At 32.8% G+C, this 27,985-nt stretch overlaps 1 protein-coding gene across 1 annotated transcript in view; it reads right to left on the reverse strand.

The window, feature by feature from the left end:
- Nucleotides 1-27,985, reverse strand: part of Ccser1 (coiled-coil serine rich protein 1) — a 1,032,529-nt gene that overhangs the window by 362,062 nt on the left and 642,482 nt on the right. Inside the window, exon 9 of the mRNA XM_076865083.2 lies at nucleotides 15,887-15,931. Coding sequence (XP_076721198.1) covers nucleotides 15,887-15,931 — 45 coding nt within the window. The remainder of the gene's footprint in view (nucleotides 1-15,886; nucleotides 15,932-27,985) is intronic.

Here is a 27,985-nt window from a genome sequence, read left to right on the forward strand (position 1 = left end):
CTTACTCTGCTGAAGTGGATAGTAAGTTAAAGACTAAAATTCCCTCATAATTAATTAGAGCTGAAGTGATGAGGAAATTTGGAGACTTGTTTCACCATAAGTTAAGGACTACTGGCTAAAGTCTTGGTTGATATGCTAAAGAGAAAGGAAATAGCATTCTTTGCTTAGGAAGTTACATAGTTATATTCAGGTAACAGCATGAAGGATAGATTAGAGATGGAAGAAAACAGAAGCTGGAGAGTTAGCCAGGAGTTATTATCATCATCCCTTCAAGAGATGGAAAGCCAAAGTCAATCAATAGAACTGGCACAGTCAGAAGAAAATATAACTGCAAGACTTCTCTGAAGTCAGGACTGCATCATGAACTTGAGGATGTGGAGCATGAGGAAAGAAAAAATGAGGTTGCTTCTGGGTTTTCTGGAATGAGTGATTGTTAACCTCATTAAAAAAGAATACTGAGCAGAAGAAGCTATATGGAGAAGGGAAGAGAAGAAAATCAAGATTATGTTTTCATTCTATTTGTGTATATTTTTTTTAAAATAGAATATTTAAATAAAAGTATACAGTAAGTAAATAAACACATAGGTCTGGAGAGAGACCTGGAAGGAGATCAAAACTTAGGAACAATTAGCACACATTACAACCCTAATAGATGAGATTATCCAGAAAAAAAATGTATGAAAAGAGTAAAGGACAGAGAGACAAGGTGAGACCTTGGAAACATCATTATTTAATGAGTATGCCCCGAATAAGAACCAGATTTACTGTCAATTCACTCAGAAGGGCCTATGAGTAAGTTAGAAACATGCTTAGATTGCAGAATGGCTTTGGAAATTGCATGGTGACAGAAGTGTCCCAGAAACATCAGAATATAACTTTTAAAAACATGTTTAAACTGACTTTAGGGTTTAAAAGCAGAGCTATAAAGTGCTTTCCTTACAGTTTCATGGAATAAGGCATATTTGAATTTTCCTCTCATAATACATGCTCTAAGTATTTCCCCAGGTCAGAGGCAAAGCTTTATCTGATTGCAATAAAATGCACAGCTTTTCTACTTACACCATTAAATTTGGCCATCTAATTTTTTTTCTTTTTGTTTTATTCTCTCTCTCTCTCTCTCTCTCTCTCTCTCTCTCTCTCTCTCTCTCTCTCTCTCTCTCTCCCCCCCCCCCCTCTCTCATTCCCTTTTCCTCTCTTCTGATGTATGTATTTCTTGCTTCAGCGATTTTCTGGGAGAAGAGCCCAGTTGGTTTAATGCTTATTATTACAGACTACCTCACAAATTTAGGATATTAACTCTACAATGGTAGTGTCATCCTCTTGGAAAAGGAGAGTTATGCATGCAACTTAATACCTACAAATTTATGACTTCCAAAAATATATAATCTGTTTTATTTTTTAACATTCAAATTATTCTCTTCTCTTGCACCTTTTATCATGTCAGGAGAAATGATAAAATAAATTATTCTATCAATTAATTTTATTGCCTTCTGAATAATATTTTTAATATGCTAATGCTCAGGATCTCTTGATTTTCATATTCATATATCACTTTTGTGTCAATTTAAAGAGTGACCTTTTTTAATTATCACAGATTAGTTTAAATACCATTTAACTATGCCATTTTAAAATCCATGTATTAAAACTGCATGTATTATATAACTTTGAGCAATTAACACTCTCTGCACCTCAATCAACCTTATTTATTCAAAAGGGAATTATGGCTCAGGGTAGTCACATTAGATGAAAGTGATGAGTACCTAAAGACTTTGCATAATTTAATCCTGATAAAGGAAAATGGGTAATTTAACCAGTTAAATGAGTCCCATCCTAAAACAGTCTAATAACACTTTAAAGTTCACTTGGATCACCAGCTTTGAAATTAAGAAAATTGGCAAATTTCTTTTAAAAAAAACCAACCATATGAAAAGATTTCCCCTTAAAATGATTTATAGAAATATTTGTTTTTCTTACTATTTCAATTTTTTTAAACTCAAATGTATCAAAAATATGGTCAAGAATTATTCTTTCATTTTAAGTGCAATATAATGGCAATAAAAATCAAACATACCTAACTTTTATATTTAGTTATAAAGAAACCTAATATATAGTAATTAAATATGTGAAAGACAAAAAGAATAAATCAATGAACTACATAGAAAGAAAACAGTATATGTTGCTCTGAACCCAAATTTTACTGATCTAAAAAGAAACAGTAAACAACATTGATTGGGTGCTTATTATATATTAGAAATCATGCAGTGTTTATGGATACAAGTTGAATAGGATTCTGTTTTTTAAGAATTCATCATCTGAAGACAACTGACAGATAAACAAAAGAATCATAATACCATGTGAGGAGCATAACTATATGATAGAACACAGCATCCAGAACAAGTTTTGCAACTAGAGATCCCTGGGAACTTTCTCTCAAACAGTCAACATTTGGCCTGAGATGAGGTGCTGGGTAAGTGGCTTTAAATTCAGAGTAGTGTATCTTCTATCTTCTATTAAATCAAGGGCATGGTAGCAGTAACAATGATATATTAAAAATTTGCTTATTGAATATTTTTTTTGTCAGCAGACATTGAGATCATTATTTATCATATGCAATTTCATTTTGTCTATTTATAATAATACTGTAAGGTAAAGTATTATTTAAAAAATCTTATTTTAAAAAATAATGAAACTGAAGCACAAATGAGTTAGGTGTTTTGCTCAACATCACATTGCTGAGCAAAGGGCAAAACCTGACATCCAAATTCTGTGTTCTGTAACAAATCTGCTGTGTTGTCTTGACTTATATGATATACTCATTCCTTGGTTTAGAGGAAATTGAATGTGTCACATATGTCTTTCTCTACAACAAAATACAAATTTATCACGAATTACTTTGTGATACTATTGAAACCATCAGCTCTATTAATACCTAAATCATGTGCAGTTTTCTTTGACTTCAGGATATCTCAGTTATACATAAAACTAGCTACAAATTACTCCATTTTCAGGAAATGAATAGTGAAGCTATTATGTTCTCCAAGAAGCTGCAATCGTTTTTAAATTCCTTTCACTTGCCAGTTTCTTAAATATGCTTTCTCAATTCATTTTCTTTTTTTAATATTTGTTTTTAGTTGTAGGTGGACACAATAACCTTTATTTTATTTTATTTTTTTTATGAGGTGCTGAGGATCGAACCCAGTGCCTCATGCATGCTAGGCAAGCTCTCCACTGCTGAGCCACAACCCAGGCTCCCCACTCATTTTCTTGTTGCCAACTCTTCAACTCTTCTCAACATGACTGTCACCTGTTCCACTCCATCAGATGTCATTCACTAAGATTAATAATGTGCTTTACAAGGCCAAATTTTAAGGTCCTTTGCTCTCCTTGATGGTTTTTGACCTCTCTACACTCTTGATATTTTGTTGCAACTACATACCACTTACTCTCAACATATCTTTTTTTTTTCCCCAAGGCAATATACTAAAGCTAGTAAATTACTAAACCTAACTTGTCAAAAGGAAGTCTTTGATAGACCACACTTGGAAGCAAGAAATGAAAAAAAATCATTTCTTCATTTTTTGGAAAAGGTGATGAACACTTTGCACACAGTGTGCACAAAATCTTAAACTTAACCCCGCATGTTTCAACAAATGTGTTAATTTTCCAGGACTCTATATCACAAAATAAATCTATATTTCCATTATTTTTTATATAACCAAGCATGGGAAAACACAATTTAGTTTGACAATCCTCTCAGTTAATAGCAGATGAGTTGAAATTACAAAATTTCATTAATTTATTCATCTTAAATCTTAATACTTTTGGGTATTTACCAATAAGAATACAAATCCAAATAAACTATATATTTTCCCTCAACTATTATAAAGAATAGTCTTCAAAGTCCTATTTGGGTCTCTTTAATGCTGAGGCCATGAAGAAGTGGACAAGTAAGTATGTTATGAATTTTCCCATGTAAAATGTTGTCAGAACTCCTCTACTTTGTTTTGTCAAAGAAACGTGCAGGCCATGTTTAGGATATGTATTTCAGTAAGGATTTAATTCAAGAAATATTTTGGATCACATATACTGAGAATCAGTGATATCTGGATAGAAAACTTTTAATTTACTGTGTTGCCAACATATGTCCTCCTCTATAGGGTAAGTCGTTTTTAGTAAACAAAAGATAAGATTCCCACTCCACTCTAGTTATAATAGACATGGAGAAGAGAAATAATTGAGAAGCCAACTTTGCAATGATGATCAGAGCTTAGTTGATAAGAATGGGAATGAAGAGCAAAAGCTACTAGACTTTATAAACTGCTTGTTTCAGACAATTTCATTTTTTCCTAACTCTATTTCTGTTAATTGAAAAATAAAAATAGAAAGTTGTAGTCAGAAGTCTTAGTCAGCTTTTTATCACTGTGACAAAATACTTGACATAAATGACTCAAAACTTGAAAGATTTATTTCCAGCTCATAGTATCAGAGGTTTCAGTCCATGTTTGGCTGGCCTATTGTTTCTGAAACTGTGGTGAAGGAGTAGTAGAAGGGCATGACAAAGCAAAGATGCTCATTTGATGACAGAGAGGAGGCAACGAGAGCAAGGGGTCAGGGATAAAAAGTACCCCTCCAAAGGACAGCCCTAGTATCCTACCTTTCCTCACAAGACCTCCTAAAATTTCCACCACTTCGCTATAGGGCCATCAGCTGGGGAAAAAGTCTTCAAAATATGAGCCTTTGAGTAACTTTCCAGACTCAAACTATAACATCAACCTTCATTTGGTAGAGGTAGTATATGTCCCCTAAAAATGAGTGCCTTGGTAAGTCTTTCCGGAAAACAAGACATTAGAATTATGAAAATCTCCTCCCATTCCCTTGGGAGTAAATTAAAAGATCTAAATGGCAATTTTATCATATGAATCTTTGCTCCCTTCAAAAATCAAAAAATGAGGAAAGAAGGGGAAAAAAAAGAAAATATAGGCCCTTTTGGAAATCCTAGTTCCTGTTGCAAACATAATTATTTGATGGGAACATGTGGCTGAAGCAGGGGAAATCATACCACACTGTCTAAAATCAGAAGTGATTATCCAACTACAGAGTAAGTAGCTGAGACAATCATCTGGAGATGGTCATGAGGGACAAAGTGTTAGCAAAAAATTAAAGATGCTATATAGTTTACACAAAGCAGAATGGCTACAATTGGAGAAGAGAGAAATAGAAAAACAGAACAGACTCTTTTCCATTTTCCAAAAGAACAATAAATCATCCCTGCAAACTGATGCACTTAACACTATCTACTTTGCCTGAATTTTTAAGTAGGTTTCTATCCTTTATACTCAATCACACAACAAAATAATAGATATAGTCATATCTCAGAAGAGATAACACTTATATGCAACTGATAGGTAAGCAAGAAGACAGATCAGGAAAGAGTGGGGAAAAAAAGAAAGAATATAAATGTTTAGTAAGTGGAGATTAGCTAATTCCCCTGAGAAATACCAGAAGACCAAGCTATCCAATTGTGTCCTACTATTCATTTCTTACAAGTCCCAAGTCAATGTAGAAACTTGACTCTCGGGTCGTATTTCTTACATCTGTATTCTGGCCTCACTGCTTACCAATATAAGACTTCTGGTAAGTTATTTAAACTCAGGCTTTATTTTTTTATTATTTGAAATGAGAACGTTATGTCGTTGTGAGGATTAAATGAATATGTGTAAGTGCTTATTATAGCAATACCTCTTTTGCTAATTGTTTAGAGTAAAATGTGTCCTATTACATAACTGTGATTCCTCATCCACAATTCTTAAAGTCAAATGTATCTGGCAATTCAGAATTAATTTAATATTAGAATAGACATATAGAGCATATTCCATATCTTTTGAATGTCTCCATTAGGGTCTGGTAATGCAAACTGTAGAAATACACCTTTGATATTTCTGCAACAAAACACATAAATGTTCATGTGAAGTGGGAAAAACAAAGACTGCAAATAGGTCTTTTAGTCAAGTCAAATAAAATTGAGCCTTCCTTTTAGAAAGAAAAATCAGTTTTCATAGCACTTAGAATATCAGAGTTGCTGATAATATGCTGTTTACAATTTTTAAATAATGATTCTGTTTATTGTTGATGGTTAGAATTTAGGTGTAATCAAATTTCAAGATTATAAAAGAGAATATGTTGAAGTCCTGATCCCTAGTAACTTTATTGATCAGCTTTCCCTTACTGTAATAAAATATCTGAGATAATCAACTTATAAAGAGGAAAGGTTTGTTTTGGCTTACAGTTTTGGAGGTGTTATTGTTTTGAGCCTGTAGTGAGGGAAGTGCACAGTTGGGAGTGAACTAATTAATTCATGGGCAGGATATGAAAAAAGAGAGGTGAGGAATTGACCAGAGTCTCCCAAATCACCTTCAAGGGTATGACCCCAGTGATCTAAAACCTTCCTCTAATCCTCACCTGTTAAACTGTCCACTACTTCCCAATAGTGCAAAGCTAGGGACTGAGCCTTCAAGGTATGGTCCTTTGGGAAACATTTAAGAACAAAAATATAACAACTGTAAAATGTGATTACATTTAGGAATTAATATTAAGATAAAACGACGCTTTTATGAGGGGTCCTAATTTAGCCAATCTGATTGGTGCCTTCATGAGAATAAATTTGGACACATAAAGAAACACCAGGCATACTCATGATCAGAGGGAATATCATGTACCCAAGAAGACAGCGGTCATCTGTACACCAAGGATAGCAACCAATCTGCCAACACTGACGTTGGCATTAAAGACATCTAATCTCCAGAACAGTGTTAAAATAAATCTCTGCTGTTAAATCCATCCCACTCTGTGGTACTTCTTGACAGCAGCCATAACAAATTAATACACTATGTATTAGGAAATTGTTCTTAGAGCTGTTACTTTGAACAACAACTAATAGTATAAGACTGAAAGTCTCTGATCCTTGAATTTTTAATCTAGTTCAGATAATTATTTATATGATACTTTGATAGCACAATGTTTCTTAGGAGCTAAAGAATTATAAATACATTTTTTCTCATGTTAGGTAATCTTTATTTACAAGTTTTAGATTGCACATGGATAATGATGCAGAAACCACTAGCAAGGGACTGCGGTGTCTTGGGATAACAGCAGAATTCACAAGAGGAACTCACCTTCATTGGGCTGACTGGGCATTGATGCGTGCACAATTGTCTCAAAGTGGTTTGAGAAAAATATGTGGACAATGAAAATTAGGTCAAATAACTGTCTTACAAACAGGAATGACCACAGGATGGGAAGAGATTTGGCGATCTATTTCTTAGCTTAGAGAAGAAAGAGCAGCAAATTCTGCAGAGAATAAAAGCAACATGTTCCCATTGTAGAGTTATAGGAATAAAATATGATAGCCAGTGAAGCCAATAATTAAACATTTAGAAGATTTGAAAATATAAATCCAAATAGAAAAGATAATTTCTTACTAAGTTATGGGTCAGCATGAAAATAATGAAAATATTTTTATGTCTGTATATTTTTGAGGTAGCAATTAGTTTCCATTTGTAAGAGGGGAATCATAAGAGTTCTTCACTTATGTTTAATTGAATACTTCTCTAATGAAAGAACATTGAATCAGTTCAACCACCTTGATTAGTATTTTCCTTTTACATTAATTGACACAGTTAAGGGGCAAGAAATAAATGTATAATCAGTTGCATACACAAATAAAAATAAGGATACAAAAAAGATCTGTAATAATTTTGTTAAGAATATACTGTCAAATAAAAATATAATGGAGAAAAATGAACACAATTTGTTAATGCCTTTTCAAAATAAAATAATTTCCTGGTTCAACTGATTCTAAAAACAATATATGTACCTTATAAAAACAGAAATCTAACTTTATATTGATTAGAAATTCAAAGTCCTTCTACTGTAATCCTTCCTAGCCTTTAACACCTAGTAAAATTAAAATAATAAGTCATTACTTATATCCAGATTGTTTTTTAAAAATATCAAAGCAAAGAAAATATCTTGCATTCAAGAATCTTGGAGTCATAATCTCTATTCATTTCATCTTGCTGTTGAAAGCTATCATGTCATAAAACCTGCCTGATGCTACTACTCCTTACATTTCAGTGCCCCAGGCTGGGCTTCAACATAATGTAAATATCCTCTTCTATTTCGCCACTTAGAGACCTACAAAAATTTTATCAATCAATTGTTCTTTTTTATTGCATTGGGTCTACTAAATTTAGCTTTGCTTGATCAATAGATTTTTTTTTTTCTTTATGCTTTTGGTTTTTTCCTAAGGTCAATGGTCAAGCATCCTGGTGATACAATGGAGTTGTAATTGGAACCCCTCTGCAGCTTCAGAAGCCCTTCTGCTTGAAATACTTTCCCAGTAGTCTCTAAAGTCTCCCATTCAGCGTTTCTTCTGACTATCTGACTACAACAGTAAGGTCAATCCTGCTTGAGGTCTATCTAAACTTACTTTCCTTCCCATCAATCTCCCCAATGCAAAATTTCTGCCTTCTAATTATGAGAAAGCTTTTTACTAATACTTTGATTATCTAAGCAACTGAAAATGCTTACATTTAATGAAAACCTTACTCTGTTATTTACAACACTACTGTTTAACTGTTTTGTGGCTCTCCTAGTGAATCAAGAAGAGGAAGTCTAATGCTGATGACTCCAGAGCTCAAAAGTCTTGTCAGACTAATGTCCTTCACACAAACTTTACTCTGATTCACTTCCTGAAACCTCATTAGGATTTTCCTCACTCTTGTCTTCATTTTTTTCCACTTAGTTTCATTTTGCTTGAAGGTGAACACATTTTAGGCCTCCAACCTCATGGTTGGCCAAGTTCTTAAAACAGGAGATTGCCCTAATTTTCACATTTATTTGGTCCTTTAGTAAACTCTTGCTTAATTTATGTGCTAAATCCTGCACAGACTTGCTAAGTGGCATTACTCCGCCCTCTACCACAATCTAAACTTGCTGCATCCAATTTAGGGAATGATATCAGGAACATAATTGTTGGAATTTTTCTTAATAGAATTCAAACTACTATTTAAAACTGTTGTAAATATTCTTTTATTGTGACAGTGTGTGATAGATTTTCTATCTTTAAGGCTTCTTTTATATTCCACAGTGATGATTTCAAATCTGTCAGAAGCTGGCTTCCTCTCAGTTGTTTCCCTCCCTCCCCACCTCCCCCCTACACACACTCTTTTTTTTTCTCTGCATCTCTTGGGAAATACTGCTCTGTCACTGTGTGCATACTCCAGATATTTAATCAAACATTTGCAAAGGAAAGAGAAAAAGACATTAAACTGTGTGCACTTCCTCTGATTTCATTTTCCCACTTATGATGCTACTAAAACTGTGTTCTTTTTTTACTGAAGTAGAAATAATAAGCTTAGTTTTGCTTGATTGACATGTTTCTTTTGGGTAGCTTCTTAGAATATCAATGTTCTATAAACACGAATGAGATCTTCAAAATTCATTATTAACATCATCTATAAATTTGGAGGCTATGCCCTGTGTAACCAATGTTTTGAGTGGAAAAGGTAAATTTTCTCTCATCTGTAATGTGTAATATGTAAGTAAACATTTTTGAGGTTAAATGATGGATTCAGTTTACAATAAACATTCCTTTAAGAGACAGGCTTGGCATAAGACATTATTGATTCTCATGGTCCTAACTAGTCCATGTAGATGGTAAAATCTCCCAATAACATGATCCTCAAATTCCAATTGAAGCAAAGATGAAAAGAAGAGCAGATAATAAAAACAAAAATAATAGCAACTGCTGCCATTCACTGATTGCTTCCTATAGGTCAGACACTACTCAAAGAACTTTATACATGTTAATTTATCCACTAAACAACATTTTGAAACAGGAACAGTTATTTTAGTCTTGTGGAATATAATTCTTTCTATAAATATTGATTTGTAAACATAAAATCTTCTTATTTTCTTTATTGCCTATCAATTTTAAAAAGGAAAATTAGAAATAATTTATTTTCTTGCTAAGGCCTTATAGCCATACCATATATTTGATACATCCTGGGGGCAAACTCTAGGCACTAAACAATTCAAAAAATTATATGCATTTTCATACATGTCATAATGAAGAGCACTAATACATATAATTATAATGCACCAATAAAAATTTGAAAAAAGAAAAAAAGGGCTTTCTGTGTCTTAGCTTTTATAACTTAAATAAGAGTATACTATTAGTTCATATATATTTCAAAAAATTTACAATCACTGAGGATAGTAAAATCTCATTTTATAAAACTATATAGAGACCATGTCTATCAGAGACCAAGCATGGAATATCTGAAGTTGAATAAAAGAGGAGAATTTAAATATCATATTCTAAATATTAGAAAATAAAGAAAATAGCCAAATGAAAACAAGTATTATAGAAAATTATTAAGATAACTGGTAATCATGATCACCATCTTGTGTAAGATGTTTTAATTTAATGTACAAAGTTATGAAATAAGTATAGTCATCGTATGTCATTTCAAAATTACACAAAATATCAGATCTTAAGAAAATAATACCACTTCAACACTTTTCACTAACTCTTATCTCTAAGAACAGTACACTTTCTTCTATTTGAGTTCTAATTTTTGAAATCACATAATTTTTCTTTATTCCCCTCTTTAGAAAACTATTTTCTCCTGTGGTCTGTGGATATGGAAAAGTTAAGAGTGAATTCTTTTAATTCAACATTAACTAAGTCTAAAAGGTGTCTGCTTACTATTCTTATTAAGTTATAAATAGAAACATAACTCAATGGTGATTTTCATTCCATTCCACTTGAAGTCATGGTTGTGCTAACAGTCTGGGCAGACAAATTATTGTGAAAATCGAAGTGTACTTTATCTCATTCTCTGAATTTTCTCCATTTCAGAGACCAGATTCAAATATATAATTTGTCAAGGTATAAAAAAACTAAAAACTATCTAATTCTCTTAGCAAAGACATGAAGACAACAGAATAAAATCATTACCTTTCTTAAGATATTTTATGTTATTTTATATTTAAATATTTCTTATCATTAATAGAAAAATGATAAAAATTTTAAAAGATTAAGACATGTAAATATAAAATAAAGTTAGAACACAATTTAGTATTTAACTAAACATCTGATTTTCAATCTACTCTTTTTAAATATCTTTGATTAATTGTATCTCTGTCTTAGAGATTCATGTTACTTGTAACTTCCCATTTGAGGTTTTCAGGGGAAAAAAAGAAAGATCATTGTTATCCAACAGAGGAAATTGGTAGTCTACTAGATGACAAAACCAATTAGGCTCTAAAACAAGTTGGTCCTGTTTCTTCAAAATGACATATAAGTGAGCCATTTTAATGACTTGAAATGTCCACTTTTTCCTAACTGTATGTCTATCAGAGCCTATCTGTATTTGTCATCCCACAAGTAAAAGTGGGGTTTTCCCTACAAAAATGGCAGAACCAAATATTACCAATAGAACAATTTCTAAAATACAATTGGGAATTTCTGCAGTAAAGGGATGAGATGACTATATCTTTAATGCCTTTTTTTTTTGGTGGGGTGTGTATTAGGGATTGAACTCAATGGCACTCAACCACTGAGCCACTTCCCCAGCCCTATTTTGTATTTTATTAGAGACAGGATCTCACGGAGTTGATTAGTGCCTCGCTTAGTGCTGGGGCTGGTTTAGAACTCAGAATCCTCCTGTCTCAGCCTTTCCCCAGCTGCTGCAATTATAGGCATGTGCCACTGCACCCAGCTATATCTTTAATGTCTTGATAAGTTTTCTAAAGAATCCTTAGAAGGTATTGAAAGTTAGTTTTTTTTCATATGTTTAAGAAGCATAGTTATAATCTGGTTTATGAGTATGAAATTATTAATTTTAAATATCAAATGTTCCAATATGAATCTTATCTTCAGAATTCCATGATTTCTGTTCATGTTCATCATTTTGGGAAATCTGAGCTCCACAAATTACGCAAAAGCAATCCTAGAGCATTTTACACTTGCGCTTTATTTGCATAGTCTCTCTGGCTATGGAATCTCTGTAACCTTCAACAACACAGTCAGTCTGAAATTCCCTGTATCTATCCTCCCTCACATTCCCTTATCACATATAGTAGTTTCTAAAGATAAATATTTAATCCTGGTTTACATAGTCAACTATAATTAGTTTTCTTCATTCATGGAATAAAATTACTAATCATGTGACATATCATGAGTGGTGATTTAAGGTACTTAGAAGACTAACAGCCAGACATATTTGAGGTAAAATGGAAGTAGAGAGAGTCTGCCATTCAAAATTAGTGTATACATAGACACACACACACAGAGACCCACACACACACACACACACACACACACACACACACACACAATTGAATCCATAATAAGTGTACAAGTACTGCATTTTGAAAAATATGATACTATTTAAAACAATAGGATTAGAGTCTTTTTATCTTAGTTTTATTGACATTTAACAATAAGTGCATGGTAGGGAAGAAAAATGCTTTTTGAAGAAAGAAATATAATGACTGATGTGATTTTACCCAATAAAATTTTTTAAATACTTTTTTAGTTGTAGATGGACACAATATCTGTTTATTCATTTATTTTTATGTGGTGCTGAAGATTGAACCCAGTGCCTCACATGTGTGAAGCAAGTGCTCTACCACTGAGCAACAGCTCCAGCCTTACCCAAAGAAATTTTACTGAGTTTTTTTTTTCTGAGTTACAAGATCATCCCAGACATAGGAATTGTATTCATAGTCACTTAAAACTGTCTGTTTAATACTCACATTGTATACAGCATTCCTCTACTCTTCTTCTTCTTCTTCTTATTATTATTATTATTTGGAGGGAGGGGGTAACAGGGATTGAATTCAAGGGCACTTAACCACTGGGCCCTTTTTTATATTTTCTTTAGAGACAGAGTCTCACCAAGTTGCTTAGTGACTCACTAAATTGCTGGGGCTGGCTTTGAACTCTAATCCTCCTGCCTCAGCCTCCCGAGCCACTGGGATTACAAGTGTGTGCCATGGTGCCCAGCTCTCAATGTACCTTTTAAAGAAAATTCATTATTATTATATCTTATGATCAGTCCCCTCACTTTACACACAGAATATACATGTTGAAATATTCAAACATACTATTATAACTGAATTTTTAGACAATTAATATCTATTTTCAAATACTTCATAAAAATGCAAGCAACTTAATTGGTACCCATCTCTAGTTACTTGAGAAAAAATAATTTACACTTTAATCACTTCTTAATTTATATTTTTATACAGTGTTCAAATCTAGCCTTCCTACCTAGCAATTAGTTCTTTAGTAGTATTTACAACTTAACTAAATGGCGTATTACTTCCTGTTTCAATTTTCTATGCATGCTCTAACTGTTGTCATTACCTCAATAAGTAAATAGAACATTTTAAATTACACTTCTTAAACCTTCTTATAAATATTTGGTATTAGGCCCTTAGTATTACATCCATCAACATCTATTGGGAATATCTGCCGTTTGAACTAAGACAAAGTAATTCATCTTAAAAAGTAATCATTGTCATTAATTCTTCATCAATCATGACAGTGTTGCAATAAGAAATTCTAAAACAGGGTTTGGGGGGAAGAGTTTTTTTTTAAGACGGCACATTAAAATTTAACATACTCAAAAGTACATTGTACATCTTTATAATGCACACATGTAATAGGACACAGCAAATATGAATCAGGGAGAAACCTGTCACATCTCTGAAGCAAGAGAGATCACCAGGTCCTTATCCTAGTAATTGCATTCTTTGTGTACGGATCATCTACAACTGAGACTTGACAGAACAGTTTCCACAATATTTTTCACCTAATTATTTTATACTTCTTTATGGTTTCTTACCATAAAACACAATAGGTTTCACTGGCATAGAGAAAGCTAAACTGAGTGGTTAGCTTGAGTACAAGCATGCTAAATTAACCAGTGCTTCTTCACCAGAGGAAGTAAAGAGGTTGTTTTGCATTCAGTAGTCCATATTTGTACCCAATGCATGAATCAAAGGTGTCAAGCAGAGAAGACATTACTGAACTATGATTAATTTGACACTCTTACCTTCTTTGCAATTATTTTCACTAACCTTAGAAAGAAAGCCCAGAGCAGGGTTGTCCTCTCTATGAAGATTTATATACTATAGGGTAAATTGTTAGAAATTTGAACTTCACATAAACAGTAAAATAGTTTGATAAAAACATTTTTTTTAAATTTAAGAAACATTTTTTATTGACATGTTCTTTACCCATACATACACTTATAATAAAAATCAAATCAGAGGAACTGAGAAAATAAGCAATAAATGTTTACAGGTAATGGTTTTAATAAAAAAAAACAATAATGATGTCTTCAAAAGTTACATGGAAAGCCACAAAATCTTAATAAAAAGAATGAAGAAATTTGCCATGGTCTAGCAATGCCATTATATGGATATGTGGATTTTAAGTTTTCCTTCATGTGACACAAAGTTGCTATTGAACTAAGACACAGAAGGAAAAGTTAAGTAACTCCATATTGTAAATCTCCAAAGCATTATTAAATCAGCATAGATAAATTGTGGCAGCTTTGCTTGGTTGAATTTGCACTTATGAGGTGATGCATTTATTTATTTCTCCAAGTTGATCCATTTTGATGCTGTCTGAGGGAAAGCAGCTACCCTCACAAAATCAGAAGGCTCTGAGGGCCTCCAGACAGAGTGAACACTTTTCCCCAAACTGAAGACTATGTAGAATATCTTACTTTCCTACAACATGAAAAATAACTGAACATTTATCTGTATTTTACCCTCTTAAGCACTTCTGCTAATGCAAGCCAACAAGTGTGAATCCCACAAAAGAGAGGTTGTTGTGGATAGAAAAAGGCAGACAAAAGTAAAGAGGTCCTAAATGACAAGTTTACTAGGAACTAAAAGGTCCTATACCAATAATACACAACTGAAAATTAAAACAGCAAAGAACGGGAAAACACGGCTCAGTTAATAGAAAAGAAATCTGTACAAAAGGACAAAGCACAGTTGGTGAGAGGAATAAGATTTTTTCTCATTTTGTAAGAGAAAATAGCTTCATTTTGACCCAAAATTTGTTACATTAGTATCACTCAAAAAGCGAGATTACTTTCTATTTAAAGAGAAAATATTGACTTATTGAATTAAATATCCCCCCCAGCAATCTGCATTAGAATAATTATAGCATTTAGCAAGGGAAGAATTTTAATTGATGTTGTCTTAGAGGGACACTCTTAAACATACTTTAATAACAAACATAATGTGGCATTATATTTTGTACTATTAAGAGTGTCCCTTTTCAAAGTATCAGAGATAGTCAGCAATAAAGAAGTTTTAAAATCTCTAGCATTATCAAAGCAACTTCAGACCATCTGAGGATGCATCCCAGCCTACTAACATGTGTCTATGGCCTCTGATGGGAAAGGCAAGAATCTCAGATGTCATAAAATATATGCATTGTTGAAATTTTGCTAATTTCCCAGCAAATCATTATAAATAGTTCATTGCAAAATTGGCTTAAACAGGCTTTTCTGTAGTCTCCGGAGGGCCATGCTGCTGCAGAAATCAATTTTATCAGAAACAATACTTTCTTAAACCTAAGAAACAATATTTTCTTCAGCCTCAGAGACACAAGCACAAATAATACATTTGTAAAATATGCATAACATGTGCTTTTGACAGAATGAATGGGAGTGTATGTACACACAATTCTTCTCAAAACATGTCCAACTACAATTATCAACATCATCAATCAGCATCCCCACATCACTGTACCATGTTCTTCTCTTCATCCTGTTCCCTTAAATACTCTTACCTCTCTCCCTCCTTGTGCTGTTTCCAGTCTTTTCAGGCTTAAACCCTGAAAGAAAAAAAAAATACACATATATATATTTTTGTCAACAAAGTAAAAGTAGCTACTAATAAGTACACCTGCAAGAACATTGCAGTAAAGAAGTCTTTAAGAGAGAACATCTGTATGCGGACGAATATCTCACACATATGCACATATATGGTGTGTGCATCTATAAAGTAAATCTTTAAAGGCGATACTTACATGTTTCTCTCTAAACCCTAATGCCATGTGTAAAACTAAAATGCAATGCATGTATTTTAAGCAATGATTGCCTGCCATTTAGTGAGACCATAATTTAGAATGTGCTGTTTAAACTTGAAGCAGGATGTGCAGTATCTGTTTTATTCTTTTTCTCCCTCATCCCACTTGGCACATCTTGGGCCTCAAACATGAAGTGAGGTTGATAAAAAGAAACAGAAACCCTTGTAACGCTGGTGTCCATCTAGAAAATGTTCAGAGTTTATTTTTTAAATCATGTATTTTTTAAAATACTCAGGATTTAGTTCTGACAAAAGACTTTCCCCTCTCTGTTCTCATAACTGCTGTCCACAGTAGAAAGGAAGGACCCACCTTAAGTCTCTAATGCTATGCTTCATTAAAATGAAGAAAAGTTCATCTTTCTTTTAGCAAGGCAAAAAAATTGTACTTGTGGCACAAGATGAAGAACCATAGAGTGATTTATCTATTAATCCATCCATAATCATTATCTACTGTGACTGGATTAATGTTATTTAGTAAAGCAATAGAGTGAAAAACTATTTATTTTTCTATAAACGTAATGAATGCTTCAATTCCTGTTATTTTTCCTGTAGTTGCTTCATGTCTTGATAGAATGATGTGAAAATTGCAAAAATTTTGATCTTATAGTACTTAATATTTCTATTTTCCTTCTTCCTTACCTTCTATTTTTTTCTCCCTTCTTCTTTTCTCCCTCTTTTCCTTTAATTATTTTACAACATATATTTATTAAATACTTGCTGTAAGTCAGACATCTTGCAAGACATTGGGAATATCAAAATAAATAATAATATTCTAAGTGTAAAAGATCATTGACATAAAAGTGTAGATAAAACTTAAGGAGATTGATGTCAGGTATGTAAAAAATTCCCAGATCACAAGAAGAGGCCAACTCTGCCTGGGATGGACATCCACACAGACGAACATAGAGAAGAACCATTTATGAATGGTATTAGGCTGAGGAGGGCAAGGGAGACAGAAAAGGGCAGGGACCAAGAGACATCAAGCGCTGGAAACACTAGCTGCTCACAGCCTGGTGCCTGGATCAACAGCATTGCTTGGGAACTCATGAGCAAAGCATGTACCAGAATGTACCTCAGACCAGTTGAACCAAAAACTGCAATTCAATACAATTTCCAGGTGATTAATATGCACATTAAAGCTTGAGAAGCACTGCTGTAAGAGTGCTAGAAAAGATGAATGGTTTCCTTAGCATTTTAGTGCCTCGGGTGGAACAGAGGGGAGTGGGGGAAATAAGGTGAAAATTGGGCCAAATTGTGAAGTCTTTCAAAGGAAAGATTTTATTCTTTAGGCAAATGGTTATTTATATAGCAGTTTGGGAAATTAGGCATAAAATTTATAAAACAGTAAAAACAGATAAAAAGAAGTTTTACGTATTCTTTGAATTTAGCCTGTATCTGCTTTCCTTTTCTCTATCATTTAGAAATGCAATCAGAAAAAAATGGGAAAGAATACAAATATATATTGGTATTTATATTTATTGCAAATATTTTTAATATTTCAATATTAAAAGAAATGATAAATGTTTGAGATAATGGGTATGCTAATTATCCTTATTGGATCATTACACAATGTATATTTGTATCAAACTATCCTATGACACCTCATAAAATTTTACCTGTATTATGTGCCATTTAAAAATAAAGTAAAATAAGTTTAAAAACATGCATTTTTTTTAACATGGCTCTAAATAATTTAACATGGCTTTGGAAAACATAAATTTAATATTTTTTCACTATGCCATTAAGAATTTTTATTCGAGTATTTATTTATGATGAAAATATTAATACACTAAGTACCTAACTTAAACTACATATTTGCATTGTCATATACATCTGCCAAAAAAAAAAAAGGAAAAACATGAACTGTAAGAAAGATATAGTAGACTTAAATATTGTGTTCTAGCATTATATTCTTCAATTAAGCAACACTTTGAAAGAGCAATAACTAAGTTATTAGTACATTGTTCTAAGAAAAATATAGAATGAAATTATTTGGTCACAGCCTTTATGTTTAAAAGGTTTTCAGAGTTGTTTTTAAAAAGCTATCTTCCTATATAAAACTCATTTCTTGAATAGTTTTTATGAAATCATAGAAAACAAGTATTTTCTAGGCCCATTTAAAGTAAAAACAGACATTACATAGTTGTCTCTAGAAAAGATTGTAGAATCAACCAAGTAAACCAGTTGTTTTTGTAAAAATAAATGGGAGCCTGGCTTCTCAATATAGAAAATCATCAACATTTACAGAACATCTTTTAAAGATCCTAAATTCCTTTTTTAAAGGACTTAAAACAAAATATTAAAACATTTTTGTCACAAGCATTGAATAAACCATCGCTTTGAACTCTGTAGCCCTGGACAGTTAGACTCCTTCTGGGAATTTTTCTGTGTGATAAGATTGAGAGAAACGCCCATTTGCAGGTGGCCACTGTTAATGGGATAGATTCCAAGTCTGGCTTGGAATTTATGGGTTCAACAGTTTTGGGTCCCAACGCCAGCTGCCCAGAGGTAGAAGAAACATGGGCATGCTCATAATCTTGAGGAACAAGCTGGCTGGAGCTAGAGAAGACATCCGCAAGCTGCTCAGCCCCAGTTAGTCTGTTCCTGCTCACGACCTCCCTTTGGTTTACCTCGAAGAAGTTTTCTTACAATAAATCCTTTTGATGTTAAAACCTACATAATAAACTTGCGGAGCCTCACTATTTGTTCAGTCAGACCCCATTAGACTGCCTCCCCATTGGTCCTGCTTTTACCTATTTTTGTCTTTATTTCTTATTCTCCCTATATTTTCCAATCCTCTCATGGCCCATATATGGAGAACTCTTGTGCTATGCAGGTTTCTTTAACCTGAAAATTTAAGCTAGAAGAATTCTGATTTGTGCTCATGACTTTTAGGATCTGGGAGTGCTTCTGAATTCCAAATGATATGTTTAAATGTCTAGTTTGTCACTTTCTTTTGGTGTGCCTGCCAACAAATTGCATAATATCTCTCTATATATAATCTTTATTAAAAATACAGTACATGTAACAGCTCTTAACATGTTTGTCATGAAGATTAAATGAGACAGCATATGTGGAGCACCTAGCAGAGGGTCAGACAATGTTTCTACCAAAATGATAATTATTGACTTTTTCTTCTCCTTTTTCGTCTTCATCCTCCTCTTATTATTAATTTTATATACACAAAATATAAACTTATAAGGTCAATTTAAATAAAACAACCCTGTTTTTACTTTATTTACAGAATGCATATTATGTTGAGAATATTTATACAAATAAACAAAGAATATTCATTTTGACTTGGCAAGTTTTAAAATACTTTTTGCACACATATTCTCATTTGATAATTTTCTGACAATTTTTTGAGGTATGTGTTAATTTTATAATACTTTTTGGGGAAAATGGCCATAATTTCTTCAATCTTTCTGTTCCTCAGTTTTCCTACCATCTATTTCTGGAACTTAAATGTTAAATTGCTTTTTTGGGGAGGTCCAATGTATCTTTGATGCTATTTACTTTTAAAGTCTTTCTTTTTCTTAGTGCCTCATTTTGTATATTTTCTCTAGTGGCACCTTCAACTTCATTGATCTTTTATTCTGTAGTGTCTAATCTGTTTCTCTTCTCAAACAGTGAAATTTTAATTTCACATTTTGATACTATTTTGTATTTTTCTCATCATAATCTTACTTTTCCATAAATCCTTGACATATTTATATTTATAATGGTGTTTTGATTGTCTTTTCTATTAATTTTATAATCTGACATTTCCAGGCCTGTTTCTATCGATTGAATTGTCTCCTGGCTGTAAATTTCACTTTTCTATTTCTCCTCCAGACCAATAATTTTATATTAGTTGACAAATGTGCATTTGCTTAATACTAGATTTGATTGAATCCCCTTAGAGACAGTTACAAACGGTTCTTGCAGAGGATTATGTTTCTTGTGAGTCAGACTGACTATTCTGATGTTGGTTTTAAAAAATATGGAGGTAATAAATATGAAATAGTCTCTAGAGTTTATATATCACTAATATTAAGATTTGACCCTTCTGTGCCCTTTACTGAATACCCCCTCTATTAGTGAAGGCTCACTACTTTGGCTATTAGGGATTCCTAAGATACCCTAGACTTGTGAGAACTCTGGGGATGCTTCTACTTCCAGTTCTCTGGCAATTACTGTTTTTCAGAAGATGTTCTTCACATTATATATGAATTTCACACTATATATGTGGAGACTACTATTAGAACAAAGACCCCAGCGCCCAAAACATAGACTGACACAGGGAACTCCCTATAAAAATACCTTTCAGTAGATGAATTGATAAAGAAAATGAGGTATATGTACACAATGGAATATTACTCAGCATTAAAAGAAAATAAAATCATGGCATTTGCTGCAGGTAAATGGATGGAGTTGGAGAATATAATGCTAAGCAAAGTAAGCCAATCCCCCAAAACCAAATGCCAGTGTCTTCTTTGATATAAGGATGCTGATTCATAATGGGGATGAGGAGGCATGGGAGGAATAGATGAACTTTAGATAGGGCAAAGGGGAAGGGAAAGGGAATGGGGGTAAGAAAGATAGTGGAATGAAATGGACATCATTACCCTAAGTAAATGAATGAAAACATGAAAGGTGTAACTCTACTTTGTATACAACTAGAGACATGAAAAATTGTGCTCTATATGTGTAATATGAATTGAATTGCATTCTGCTTTCATATTTAACTAATTAGAATAAATAAAGTTTAAAAATTAAAAAAAAATCTAGAGCTATTAGTCTGAGTAATTTCTCCTCTGCCCCTTCAAATCCTAGTTGCCTTGTTCTCTTCAAACTCAGATCTCTGTCTTTTCAACTACAAAATTTAAAGACCATAAAATACTATTTTAGATGTCTCTTCTTAGACCATTGTCCCCCAAAATTCCTCCAGGCAGAAATCCAGGAATTGTAACTTTCTCTTTATTTGTTCCCTTCTCTCAGGGAATAAAGTGTTTCATACCTGTTTTTTAATGTCTGAAAATTGTTTCATATATTTAGTCCAGGTTTCTAAACATTATTGTGGTAGAACAAATCTCACTGACATTATTCTCATGAATAAAAACAGAATTCAAAGTAAGAATTATTTTAAGCTTATTTTTTTTTGAGGGAGAAAATTGAAGCTTATGAAATTCTAAGTAAGTGACCTAAGTGCCACATGTGGTAATTACAGAAATAAAACTTAAACCAATATTTTCAAGACTTAGATTCCTTAGTTCATCCTTTCATCCTCAGTGGAGTTTCTTCAAACTCACACCAGTCAAAATGTTTATTCGTTAAGGCAATACACAGTGACTAACAGTTCCTGGGTATTGGGATTTACCAAAACTTAAAGAAGAAAGAAGAAAGAAGAAAGAAGAAAAAGAAGAAGAAGAAGAAGAAGAAGGAGGAGGAGGAGGAGGAGGAGGAGGAGGAGGAGGAGGAGGAGGAGGAGGAGGAGGAGGAGGGAGAAAAAAAAGCCTACACGTGGGCTTCCATATGGGTTACCATAATAGAAACGACACACTATATAAAATGTGTAAAAAGCTTGATTGTAATTTTAGTCACTACATTATTGAAAGACCAAACTTCATGTTGAAAAACAAAATGAGGTGGAGCTTCTAAAGGCAAGAATTTGGGAGCTATATATGGTCAAAGAATAATGGTCTAAATGGATTATCCGTTCTTTAACACTGCCTTAGGCAAGATAATGTATCAGTGGATAAATCAAATGGTCTAGGGTGTAGTGAGATTCAATTAGAATTCTTGAGGTATGTGATGCCCTAGCTGGTATTGGGGACTTAGTCTGAGTATTATAGGAAAACTGAATCTTTAATTTGGAAGGTCAGGTGGCTTGAATGGGGGAAAGTTATTAGGGAAAATATCATCTGTGATTTGCCATCTCTACAAAAAAATTTATATCAACCTTGATTTCTGTAGTCTCTTACTGATAGTGAATGGGTCACTTTGTTTTGAAAGATCAGAATGTAATATCATCCCAATTAGCCAAGTAAATATGTAAGGCAAGGGATATTTTTAAAAGAAATATTAATCTCAAAATATTTTTTTTAAAGAGAGAGGTGAGAGAGAGACAGAGAGAGAGAGAGAGACAGAGAATTTTTAATATTTATTTTTTAGTATTTGGCGGACACAACATCTTTGTTTGTATGTGGTACTGAGGATCGAACCCGGGCCGCACGCATGCCAGGCGAGCGCGCTACCACTTGAGCCACATCCCCAGCCCTCAAAATATTAAAACCCTTTTTCTATGTCATTTATATATATAAAATATATATATATATATAAATATATATCACATAATGAAAAATCTTTTGCATTTTTATATTTTGTATAATTTCTACTAAAAGACATATTGAAATATTTTAGAAACAAATGTTTTAATTCTTTTAACTAAGATAATCTGGTTCTCAGAGATGCAGTGAAAAGAAGTCAAATTATTCATGTATATATGTTTAAGTATGTATATATATTGATTGACTCTTAAAACTTATGTAAGATTACAAAATTTTAATTGATTTAGAATCCACTTCATTATTCTTTAGTAGTATAGATATAATATTTATGCAGCATGTCTAAGGAAAATTATATTTTAAAATACTCTGGGGATATGGTTGGGAAAAATACAGTTTCCTTACTATAAATATTTTCTCACCAGAGAATATAATTTTGCATTGATCAAAATTAATCACCAGAGACCAAACCAAAATGTTATAAATTGTAGGTAGGGAAAAAAATTACCCTGAAGCAAATGTTCTGCAGTGTGCTAAATTAAGATGGTTTAGAAAGGCATTAAGAAGGAAAAGCTATTAAATGAAAATATAGAATTTCCTACCAAAATCTCTCCTGCATTCAGACATCTGCATGAACAACCCAGTGACTCTGTTGGGTATGAGGTCATCTCTAGCTAAAGTATGAATGTGGGGAAAGATCTTCCTCTTCATAATGATTATAAGTAAACCTTCCCAACTTTCTATCTGGTCATAAGGATTTCCCTTGCTACCCTGTAACATAAAGTCAGATATATACTAACCAATATCTTGGATTTGGTTGACTTATTTTTCTGAAAAATATGAAATGGACAAGTGGAATGGATATCTTCTGTCCAGCACAGCAGAGATTACATTGGATAAAAATGGAGAAAGAAGTTATGATTTAACTGTATAGAATTGTAATTAATTATTAAAAACTTAAAATAACTGTGTGATTTTGTAACATTTAGCTTCAGCTTTGTAGACACTTGGAAGAACTAGAAGAAACTTTAAATAACTTATAATTCAACCTTTACATTTGACAGAAAAGGAGACTTGCACCCAGGGAAGTTGATTTATATCAGGTGGCAGTTTCAGAATTCAGACTCTGGTCATTGAGTCCCAGATCCAGAACTATCTTTGTTTAACTAAATTCTTTTAATATTTCTATCATAAATCATTGTCTTAAAAGCTGTATGACCTTTGGAACATTCATTAACCACTTCATGTGCCACATTTCACTGCTTTAAAATTGAAATAATTTTTAAAATAAAAATCCATTATAAAGCACAAAACAGTGCTTCATCCACAGTTAACTGCAGTACAGACTGAATTTTATTAGTAGTTTAAGATGTGACTACTCATGGTGTTATCCTATTTGGATAATATCCTCTTTGGCTAAGATCAATTGCTACTACAGTTTTAAAAATACCTATTATTTTTAAGTATTGTCTGTGAACCAAGTACTGTTCCCAGATTGTTTTACCTGGATTTGTTCTATTCTTACAATAACCTTATTAGATGTTGTGACAAAATGTTCTTTACACACTGGGCTGAAATAAAAATTACTTTCTAGTTGTTTCACTCTGTTTTTGAACTGATTTCTTGGGACAAAATAAGATACACACATTATCAGTTCTTTTTATTGTTAATTTCACTTTCCAGCTATGGAATGTTACCCAATGTAATGACAGGACTGTCTATAAACCATTCTGACTGCCCTGCTCCTACCGCCAATTTCTTCATTTGCAGAAGAGAAATATACTCCTGGAGAGTGTAGATAATGTTAACTCTCTGGGTCTTGGTTTACCTATTATAAAAATGATGGTAATGAGGAGGGAGAAGAGGAAGTTGTAATGGAGCTCCATAGAGCTTTAAAACGTAACAACTATGCTATGTTTTCATTTTAAAATAGGTAGATTATTTATTATAGGTTCTTTTAATACACCTTTCTACCTAGCATGACTTCTCAGTTAAACTGATGAAACTACTCAAGAAGTTAAGAAATTCCAAGGTTGAGCACAGCTTCCTATACACCTACTGTCAGTTTTATCAGGTCTCAAACTCAAATTTTTAAAAATTTGGACATCTACTTTTCCTTCAATTAGCTTGCTCTGCAACTTTATGTTTAGTATTAATTTTCAATTTTTTTTGATTAAAACATTCCTTGTATATATGAATATCAAAACTTAGACTTAATTAAGATTCATTTTGTAAGTGATAGAATTGAGAGGTGACAAGTTATAGGCTTACTGAGTTGACTCATGAAGTCAGTTTTCCAAAGCTGCTTAACCTAGTTATAAACTGCAAGAATTCACCCTCACATTTAATTTCTAGTAAAGTTAATGAACATAGTTTAAGTATCTTTGAGATTCCCTCTCTCTCTCTTTTAGCCATTATATTTGATTTAATTCTTATACAATATCCATTGAAACTATAAGTCAACCTGGGTATGGTGGTGCCCTTCTGTAATCCCAGAGGCTTGACAGGCTGAGACAGGAAGATCTTGAATTCAAAGCCAGCCTTATCAAAAGCAAGGCACTAAGCAACTCAGTGAGACCCTGTCTTTAAATAAAAAGCAAAATGTGTCTTAGTGATCAAGTGCCCCTGAGTTCTATCGATGGTACCTCCCTCCCAAAAAAAGAAAATTTTAAAAAATTAGAAGTCATAGATTTATAAAAAGCACATGTTGGAAAACTTTATGAAGTTCATAAACATTTGGGTTTTAAAATGTCAAAATTTGTCAAATACTATTTTATTGGTACTTTTTAGTTATACATAACATTAGGATTCATTCTGACATAATTTTAAAAGCATGGGATTTAATGTGTTCTAATTCATTCCCTGGTACTTCCCCTTTCCTCCCCTCCCCACTCTCCCTGTTCCATTTCATCTTCTCTACTGATCCTTCTGATATTTACTATTTACTTATAGTTTATTTTTAAAATTACTGTCTCGTGGATATACATGGTGAGATTTGCTGTGGTGTATTTATATATTCGCATGGGAAAGTTAGGTCAGATTCATTCCAGTGTCTTCCCTATTCCTTCTCTTCACTCCCCCTTTGTCTACTCCAGTACTCAAATGTTTTTTTTTTTTCTTTTGTCAAAGTAATTTACTTCCAAAAGCCTATATCATAATATCTATAATTCAGTCTCTGGAAATTCTGAATTACTCATCCCCCTTTCCAAAAATGAAGATATGTCATTATTTTCAGTCCACCATTCTTCATGATTAAGTTCTGTTTTTATGTGGTAAATGGAAAATCCTCACTTATTGTCTTAAGAAATATTATATTCATATCACAGTGTATGTCTAATGGTTCATGTATGTAAATAACAAAAATAGTTACATTTATTATCTAGATATATGTGCAAGGTACATACATGAATGAGCTTGTTTTTAATTCAGAATTATATTATGTGGCAAGTGATGTTGTTAATGCCCATTTTTGTGACAGGAAAATTGAGTCCAATAGAGGTTAATTAGCTTGCCTGCAGTGGCATAGCTGAAAGGAAGTAATTTGAATATTAAGCCTAGTATCTCATTATACATCTCTTTTGGCAATTAATACATATACTACCTCCAGAAGTAATTACTACTTTTTAAGTGTGTTCAGATGAATATCTAATTTGAATTAGATAAGTGAGTTTAATGAAGGGATGATTGAATAACTAAATGAGAAACCCTAATTCCAGAATTAAATTAACATCCAAGGAATAAAACCTAAACTATGTCACTTTTACATATTGAAGAAGTAAGTGGAAGGTAACAAATTATTGGTTTTGAAATCATTTGAGATTTGGAAATAACAGTTTAAAAAAAAAGTTAAGGAAATGACATTGGGTTCCAGAGTCCTCAATTTGTTGCAAAGAAATGTGAAATTCAATTGAAATATTTCCTGGGGCAGACAAAGATTAAAAGAAAATTAATGTTACTGTATGAGCACAAATAACATTTCATAGAGTTTGTGATCACCGTGGCTCTAGGCTAACCAAAATAGTAAACTAGTAGAGTACTTCCATGTCCCCAGTTTTCTAGTTGTTCTCATCTTGCTCTACTGCGTAAGTTAAATTTCTTCTGCTTCCGGGGTGTGGAGTCCTCATGCATTATGATACATTTTTGCTGAATCTGGATTATTTCCAGTGTTTCTGATGTTCACAGCTGTGTGATCAATGAAGCATATATTCAATCATGGTGAAAAAACAGTCTAACAATGAATTTCAACATGTAAGGACAGGTTGAGCACCTATATGTGCAGCACATGATAGGTATCATGAAAGGTAATTATGTTACTATTTGAAAACCCCTTTTTGATGATACCAAGCTTACTGAATTGGTTTATCTATTAAGCTATTTTATTCATACCATGGAACAAAAAAAGGGAGGTTGTACTAAAGTAGTTCAAGAGAGGGTTGACTAGAATGTGGTTATTTAGCCACCATCTGTCTATCACCTCTGACCCATCTCTTTCTATACCCATCCCCACCCACCCCATGACAACAGTCTGGTTCTCTGGATAGTTCTTATCATGCCACGCATCTTTCACCACAGCCCTTTGGGCTAAATGTTTATCCTACCTGGAACACTCTTTTCATCCAACTAGCTGTAGCACCAAACCTCACAATTTCTAAAGTCTTCACTTATTTCTCACCTTCTCAGTAAATCCTAGTTCTATGTCTCTGTTTAATAGCATACTCTACTGCCTACTTCCTTTAAAGGCAGATTAAAATATTTAAGCATATAGCACAATATATTATTATCATATATTACTTATCTATACATGAAATAAGGACCACAAGACAGGGATCTTTGTTTTTCCGATTTTTTAATTATCTTAATTGCTCAGATAGTACTTGGTACCTAGTAAATGCTATAAAAGTATTTCAATATATGTTGAATGAATAGAATATGTACTTTTAGATTGTCTACAAATTTAATGAGTTCTACCAAATTTGTACTGCACTAATTTATAGCTGAAAGTAATATCAGTGATATTGACTTTAGTGATCTATCAGATAAAATAAACTTATATTCTCCTATTAAAACAAGATATAATAAAATTTATAAATTTATAAACATAAATTTAACTTAAAATTTTAGGAAATTTAACAGTTTCTTACCACACTATAGCTGATTAGAACACCAAAGAAAGTCTGCCTTTTTATTTATGTTTTTGTTTTGTGTGACCTACTAGGAAATGAACCCAGGAGCACTTTCCTACTGGGCTACCCACCTAACACCTTTTATTTTATTTTATTTTTTTATTTTGAGACAGACTCTTGTTAAGACGTTGAGTCTGGCCTTGAACTTGCCATCCTCCTGCCTCAGTCTCCCTCATTGCTGGGGTTACAGGTGGATGCCACCACAACCAGTCCATCATTTATTATGTTGTTATTATATGACTAAGACTTTATAAAAGGAAAATTGCTGATTTCACATTATCCATTAGAGCACGATTTTTAATTGGAAAGGGTCCCTTTCTATCAAGCTCTCAATGATAATTTCAGGATTAA

The sequence above is a fragment of the Callospermophilus lateralis genome, chromosome 8 (assembly GCF_048772815.1).
Source record: "Callospermophilus lateralis isolate mCalLat2 chromosome 8, mCalLat2.hap1, whole genome shotgun sequence".
Taxonomy (NCBI): domain Eukaryota; kingdom Metazoa; phylum Chordata; class Mammalia; order Rodentia; family Sciuridae; genus Callospermophilus; species Callospermophilus lateralis.